The sequence below is a fragment of the Sinocyclocheilus anshuiensis genome, unplaced genomic scaffold, assembly GCF_001515605.1.
Source record: "Sinocyclocheilus anshuiensis isolate Anshui unplaced genomic scaffold, SAMN03320099.WGS_v1.1 scaffold2056, whole genome shotgun sequence".
Classification (NCBI taxonomy): Eukaryota; Metazoa; Chordata; class Actinopteri; order Cypriniformes; family Cyprinidae; genus Sinocyclocheilus; species Sinocyclocheilus anshuiensis.
The window spans coordinates 223056-230305 of NW_015551026.1; the positions used below are offsets into that span (position 1 = coordinate 223056).

Genomic DNA, 7250 nt, shown 5'->3' on the forward strand with positions numbered 1-7250 from the left:
GACTTATCAAGGAGGCCCACCAGAGCCTAACAACCTAAACAGCCACAGAGCTCTGCTGAAAGAACACTAGGAACTGTGATCTCAGCATAGCGACCCTCAAAGGGAGGGGGAGCTACCAGGGTCATGAACAGCTGATCAGGGAGGCTCACAGAGAGCCTCAAAAACCCTGAAATAACTGCAAATAAAAATACTGGGGAGCAGAGTGCTCAGTATAACTCTCTTGGCGAGAGGAGCAGAAACCATGCTCAACCTAAATACACGTACCTGGGCTGAGAGGATGAGGTGGCTCAGAGGAGGCTCAACCAAGAGCCTAACAACTCAAAAAACTTGCTATTACACCAAGTCAAGAGCCTCCTTCACCAATAATGTAGATATCCCACATTATACACAGTTCCTATTCTGTAAAATAAATAGAAACCAAAAAGGAATTCTGAAAGAGAAAGCACTCCTCGTCAGATTCCTTCCATGCCCCGCCTACAATCCCCGTGATCGGTCTGATTAACTGCCTCAGCAGCCACGAGACCCGAAACGCGGGTGAGAGGCACTCAATTCTCAAAGAGAATCAGGCATAGAGGCATTCTCAATGCGATCACATCTCGCAGTGTGGCTAATCTCCGTCGAGAGCCAAACACACTCTGTTCAAACACTAAATTCTCTCAAGAATCAGGCAAGAACAGAAACCGCCGCGAATGCATCGCATTAAGCTTGTTCAACTCCCTCGAGAGGCGAACGCGCTCGTGCAAACGCTGACAAACACTCGAGTACAGACCTCTGCTCTAGTAGTTCCGCGAATGCAAACAGTGAGCACATCCTAATCCCTCGTGAGTCAAACGCACATGCTTCCGTACACAAGGCTTGAAGACAAAGAAGAGGATGACGTTTTCCGCAGGTGCGCTTTTATACCCGCACTCCCTTTATTGTTTACGTCATAGGCTGCCGCCTGCCAATGTCAAGTTCATTGTCGTTTTTTCATTCATGCTTCAGAAACTGGTCACGCTGAAGGCGTTCCCCTAGCGCCCTCTAGAGGACGCAGCGTGGAGTTCCCTTTCGAAAGGGAACTGGCTTGGCAAATTTGACTGTGGTGTAACTGGTGAATCTGTCAACATTGTCATCATTAACCTGCTTTTTTCCACCAGCACAGTGCCATTGCTTGTACCAAATCTGGCCCAATTACATTTGTTTCTATGACCAAACAAATTTAAAACCAACTGAAAAACTAGGTGTATTACTGTAACAAAGACTGTAATGTGCCATGTTTGTGGACAAGTTACGCTATAAAATAGTAAGTTTGTCTTTCAAATCAGCAAAAACACTTGCCAGTTCTAAGAGAGCATTGACTCTAAAGGTGTATCTTTGCCCACTCTTACATTATTTCGCCACCAACATCTACATGTCAATGTTCAGGACCGAGTACAATGTTAACCAAGTACATTTCTCTAGCTCCCGAGTCTGTGCTTTTAGAAGCAGAAAGGAAAAGGAAATTAAACTTAGATGCAAGAGCTTTTAAGAGTGTGGCGGTAAAATAAATCATACATTCTCTAAAGTGTAAAAGCTCACCCTAACCACATCCCAGACCCTGAAAGCAGACGAAAGAATATGACACAGGGCTTTGAGGAAATGAGCCAGGAAAGTTACAACTGTGAACTCCCACAATGAAATGGCTATTCAGAGCAGCACATGAATGCTGGGTAAGACAGGTAGCCCTTTGAAGAGGCTCAGCAATCTCAGTCAAAAAAAAAAAAGCCTTTGTCATCAGTTCTTATGAAAGGAGGAAAATATTCTCTTTCCCGTTATACTTTAAAATAATGCAACTTAATGATAGTTATGTATAAATGTAGTTTTTGGAACCACTCAATTTATTTCACCCTTAAAAGTGATGGTTGTTTTTTTTTTCTTCTATTTTTTTCAACTTTATTTTAAGCCAGATACAAAAAAAAAATAAAAATCATGTTTTTATCTTCATGGTAATGGGCTAATCTGGCTATCATAATAATATATATACTGTATATATATAAGCTGTCCAGCATATCGTCTCATATCGTCATAAAAATCGGTGCTTGTCCTGTTTTCTGTTGACTATGCACAAAAATCACCATTTGAGCATGTGATGCATTGTTTCCCTGGGGTCTCTGTACATTGATATATACATTAAAAGCTCTGTGTAAATGCATCTTTTCATGGTGTATATATAATACTTCTCCTTCGTGCCATTTTTACTCCCTCAAGCACAAAATTGGAATTCTGACTCTTCTGCCATTTCTCTATCATGCTATGCGCTAACAATGTAATCTTCTGGGGATCTGTCACCAAATGCTGCAAATTGCTTAAAGTGCCATTGTCTTGGTTACCTCTGCTGTGTCTTAGGCTGCCTCAGTACACTCTTGCACAAACACTCCCAGTGTAAGCAGTAATTAGAGGCCACGCCTGACTTCACTTAATCGTAATCAAGCTGGGCTGAAAAACGTGGAGCTCCACTGCTTCCCGCAACTGCACTGCACACAACACACCTGAAACGTATTGGCACTCAGCTTGCTGTATTGCTAATTACCATTTTCGAAGTATTCTCTGCTTTCAAAAAATATTTTGCCTACTTGGAATATTGGTTCAACAGTATAGCTGTGGCAGTTTTGGTATTAACTATCACTGTCATAAAATTACTTGAATAGTTCATTAAAAAATAATTTACTCACCCTCATGTAATTTTGACTTTGTTTTATTGATTTAAACTTAAAAAAAGTCTTAACTGCTATTTTCCAAGCATTGAAAGTGGATAGTTTATACTGCCACAAATCATATTAGCATGTGTAAATGATGAAAAGTTTTTATTTTGGGATAAACTTCATTTACTATGGCTCTTCAGTATTGATATGCAAAAACAAAATGTAATAACTACATACTTTTTGGTAACACTTTAGTTTAGGGACCAATTCTCGCTATTATCTAGCTGCTTATTAGCATGCATATTACGAGCATATTGGCTGTTTTTTTAGCACTTATAAAGCACATCATAATGCCTTATTCTGCATGACCATATTTTAGATACCTTAATCCTACCCCATACCTAAACTTAACAGCTACCTTACTAACTATTACTAAGTAGCAATATTGAATATTTGAATATTGTTATTATAATAACAATAATTATTATTATATCGTATTATTGATAAATGTATGTTTACGTAATAAACATGTATATAATAGTATGTATATGTGTATAATTTTTTTAATATTACATTTTATTACATTTTAAATATTACATACATTTTAATATTTAAAAATAATATTTTTGAACCCCTTTGTCTCAGTGTTGCTGTAGTTTCTGCACTTTTCTTTTGCAGGGCAGAGTAGTAATAATAACTGTTGATGGATGAATAGAATCATAGAATGAATAGATGTGATCATGTCTTGTCTAATAATTCAGTGTTTTGAAAATGGGACTATAATAATAATAAAAATAAAATAATAATATAGGAATTTCTGCTTCTGTTTTCATTTTTGGACAGCAAATCTGGTGATCTTGAAAACATTTCCAGATAGGATTGTTTTATAATCTAAGAGATATGAACTTGAACTGCAACTGTCTACTGCACAGATTCATATAAGTGATTTTTTTTCCTTCAAATCGAATATCAGTGGCCAGAGTTATTACCCCTGCAGTCTCACTGCTAGTTGTTGAACGTGATGTATTGTGAAAACTGGATGTTGAAAGTAGTAATTGCCAAAGTCAGGGGACTGGAACACTCTGTTGTGAAATTTAGAAGTAGGATTTACTCCTGTCGACAATAACAGAAACATGTTATGGGAATAAATGTTCAAACACAACAATGTTTTATTTTATTTGTTGACGCCTGTAATCTTGATTTGTAACAGTCTTCTCCTAGATTAGCAACACTTTGAATGATGTGCTTTCCCTTGACTTCTAAGAGTTCGTATTTGTGTCGGCAAAGGTTTTATTTGTGAGGGAGAAAGTACAATTCCCTAAAAGTAATTTTCTCAGGGAAACCCATGGGATCTGTTATTTCTGAAATCTCACAAGCTCAGTTTACAGCTGTTGGTGTTTTGGAGATGTTACCCAGTGGAGCAAAATAGTTAAAAAAAAAAAAAGCGAATAATGTCTATGCACATATTCAAGCAATTGTTGCTTAATTTCGCATTAATTTTCACAGGTTTCAACCCAATTATTATAAATATGTCCATCTTTTGATGACTCTATAATTGTTCTGTAATGAAGGAGCATAAATATGCTTAATTTCAAATTGTCCAAAGCACACATTTTCATGCATTTTTTTCTTTACTCTCCGCTCAACAATAAAAAAAAATAAAGAGAGAGTGAGGATTGTCTTGATTAAAACACATTCTTAGCATTTATATGTAAATGTATGAACTGTGATATATTCTATAACAAGAAGCTTGTTCATTCAATCCCTTCAAGCCATGAGTTATTATGAGTTATTAACCTTGTGCCCATTAAAACAGCACTTAAGCCTAAGATGCTCCAAGGGAACTATCCATGTTCATGGTGATGTTGTGGGAAAAAAAAAAATTATTTGTGTGGACTGCTTGTATGATTTCCCATAATAATGCTTTCTTATCAGAAATTAGTTTCGTGCCAGAGCATAGTCCACAATCAAGTACAACTAGAAGACCTGAGAATATTTAACATATGACTTGTTACCAAACAGAAGCATTAAAAAACATTCACAAAAAAAAACAAATGTATCATCACACACTCATAATTACCTTTGATAACTTGAAAATGGTTTCATCTGTGGATATACGCATACTACCTGGTAGACTGTGTGGAGGTTTCTTGACTGAGCTGAGTGACACTTTAAAGAGAAACAGATGTTTTCCTCCACTGCGTGCCATGTCACTTTTCCTGTACGCATATGAGCACTGATGTATTCACGAAAAGGTTTAATGCAGTACAAGACAAGATACTTATGAGCTTGTGCGGATTGCATTCATCAAAATACTTGTAAATGCGCCAGTGGTTTTTTCCATAAACTACTCAAAAAAATAAATTAAAAAGTCAATTGAAGGCATCGTGATCAACAGGTTAATAGCAAAACCTGCAGTAATTCATAATGTTGAAACCATAACCTTTTGATATCTTTAAATCAACGCTGTAGTAAAGCGCACAAACCGTGCTATCGCTGGTGTGTTATTGCTTCCTGGCAAGCTCTTATTGCCTCTGACTGTTTTCCACTGCATCTGTGAGGTCTCGTTTTCGTTTTCTATTAAGAAAATAGCAATAATTCATTGTGACATTTCGCATGACCTTCAGGGTGTTTCGTTTTCCGCAATACTGGCAGTAAACCCCCGTGGTGTGAATTGTGTTTAAAAAAATGCAGTGAACTACAAGAGAATTGTTACCAATTCAAGTTCGTCCACAAACTTGCAAGGAACTATGAAATTCCCTGAGGACAAAAGAGCCTCCAAATTTAATCTATTAGCATGACAGGGCAATCTGTGCCAGGACAAACTTCTTTTGCAATTTTTCAAAGCTAAAAGCTAAATGAAAAATGGGTTCTCTTCTCCAGTGTATCAAAGAGACAGTGATGTATTGGACGGGGTTCAAGCATCAGGGTTTTTGTGGCGAACGTTTCTCACGGTCTTTCTTTCCGCTCACAGCGTTCCCTACCTGTGAAGCTCTCAGCCAGTTCAGCTGCGCTAATGGGAGGTGCATTAGCATGAAGTGGCATTGTGACTCAGGTGAGTGTATCCAGAAGTAAGAATATACTTTACCTATAATACATATAAGAATATGTATTAGCCTATTTTCTCGGGAGCTGATAAAAGAAAGCCATTACTTAAAGCCAATTAAGTCCATTGATCCTACTGTCCAGTCTTTTTTGTCGTGCAAGAAATTAATCACATTAATAACCATTAAATATTCACAGATTATTTTATCTGAAATATCTCCATTTGAGATCAAGGAGGGTGTAAAATAACGACCTCTATAATTTATTGCCAGCCCTCAAGGCCTGCAATACATTATTGCCTGCGTGCAGTACTCGATCATCAACAACAATAAAACTTGATCTTTTTATATGTGTTTTCTTATTTATTTCTCTCAAATAAGAGCATTCAGACAAGGCCAGCTTATGGAGACGGTTTTTCTTATCCAGGGTCAGGGCCTTCAGATACATTGCTGATTTTTCAGAACAAAATGAGGCTTGGCGTAATTTGATGCCCTGAAGACTCTTGTTTGAAAAACTCCTGTGGTGCTGTCCTCTGTTTTATCATTTCAGTTCCTAGCATTGTGCAACAAAGCATGAGGCACAGCAGGGTTAAAGACCCCCTTAAGGAAACTGTGCCATTTTCTGGTACCAAAGTGTTTGACGATCATAAAATCTATTTATTTTTATTGTATTTTTATGGAGCAACACAATTCGTGTGACAATACATGACAAAAAAAAAAAAAAAGCCCTATCATATACACTGATGTTCAAAAGTTAAAGTAAGTCATTTTTTTAAGATTTTAATACTTTTATTCAACAAGGATGCATTTAATTGATCAAAAGTGACAAGGGCATTTACAAAGTTATGAAAGATGTCTATTTCAAATAAATACTGTTCTTTTGTCATTTTGTTCTTTTGTCTTTTCACCAAAGAATCCTGGGAAAAACAATGTGTCATGGTTTTCACAGAAAATTCAATATTTATATTATTAAGAAATGTTTCTTGAGCAGAAAATCTGCATTTTAGAATTCTGAAGGATCGTGTGACACTGACGACTGGAGTAATGGCTGCCAAAATTCAGCTTTGCCATCACAGAAATAAACAACTTTCCAATAAAGATATTAGAATTGAAATATATTGAAATGTATTGAAAACAATGATTCTAAATTATAAATAAATCTTACTGACCACAAAACTTTAACTGTAATGTACTTATGTCTGCACCATATTGTCAAAAGTTCTGTATTGTAATGAATGAAGTTATTCTGATACTAATTCTGCATGACTGTACTGTGTTTGTGATTGTAGATGATGACTGTGGAGACAACAGTGATGAGGCGGGCTGCGTCCACTCCTGTGCTAATGGCCAGTATAAATGCACCAGCGGCAGGTGTATCCCAGACCACTGGGCCTGCGATGGGGACAACGACTGTGGGGACTTCAGTGATGAAAATGTGACTTGTGCTGGTGTTGCCCCTGGTAGGTCATCACATTTCTGTCTTTGCCCATCTTATGTTTTCTTTTTTTTTTTCAGAATGTACTTTTAGGTCATTTTGACTCGGGGG

The 7250-nt window shown here is 37.1% G+C and overlaps 1 protein-coding gene across 1 annotated transcript in view; it reads left to right on the forward strand.

The window, feature by feature from the left end:
• Nucleotides 1–7250, forward strand: part of LOC107661145 (low-density lipoprotein receptor-related protein 1B-like) — a 349019-nt gene that overhangs the window by 188896 nt on the left and 152873 nt on the right. The window contains exons 19-20 of the mRNA XM_016450614.1: nt 5635–5715; nt 6994–7164. Coding sequence (XP_016306100.1) covers nt 5635–5715; nt 6994–7164 — 252 coding nt within the window. The remainder of the gene's footprint in view (nt 1–5634; nt 5716–6993; nt 7165–7250) is intronic.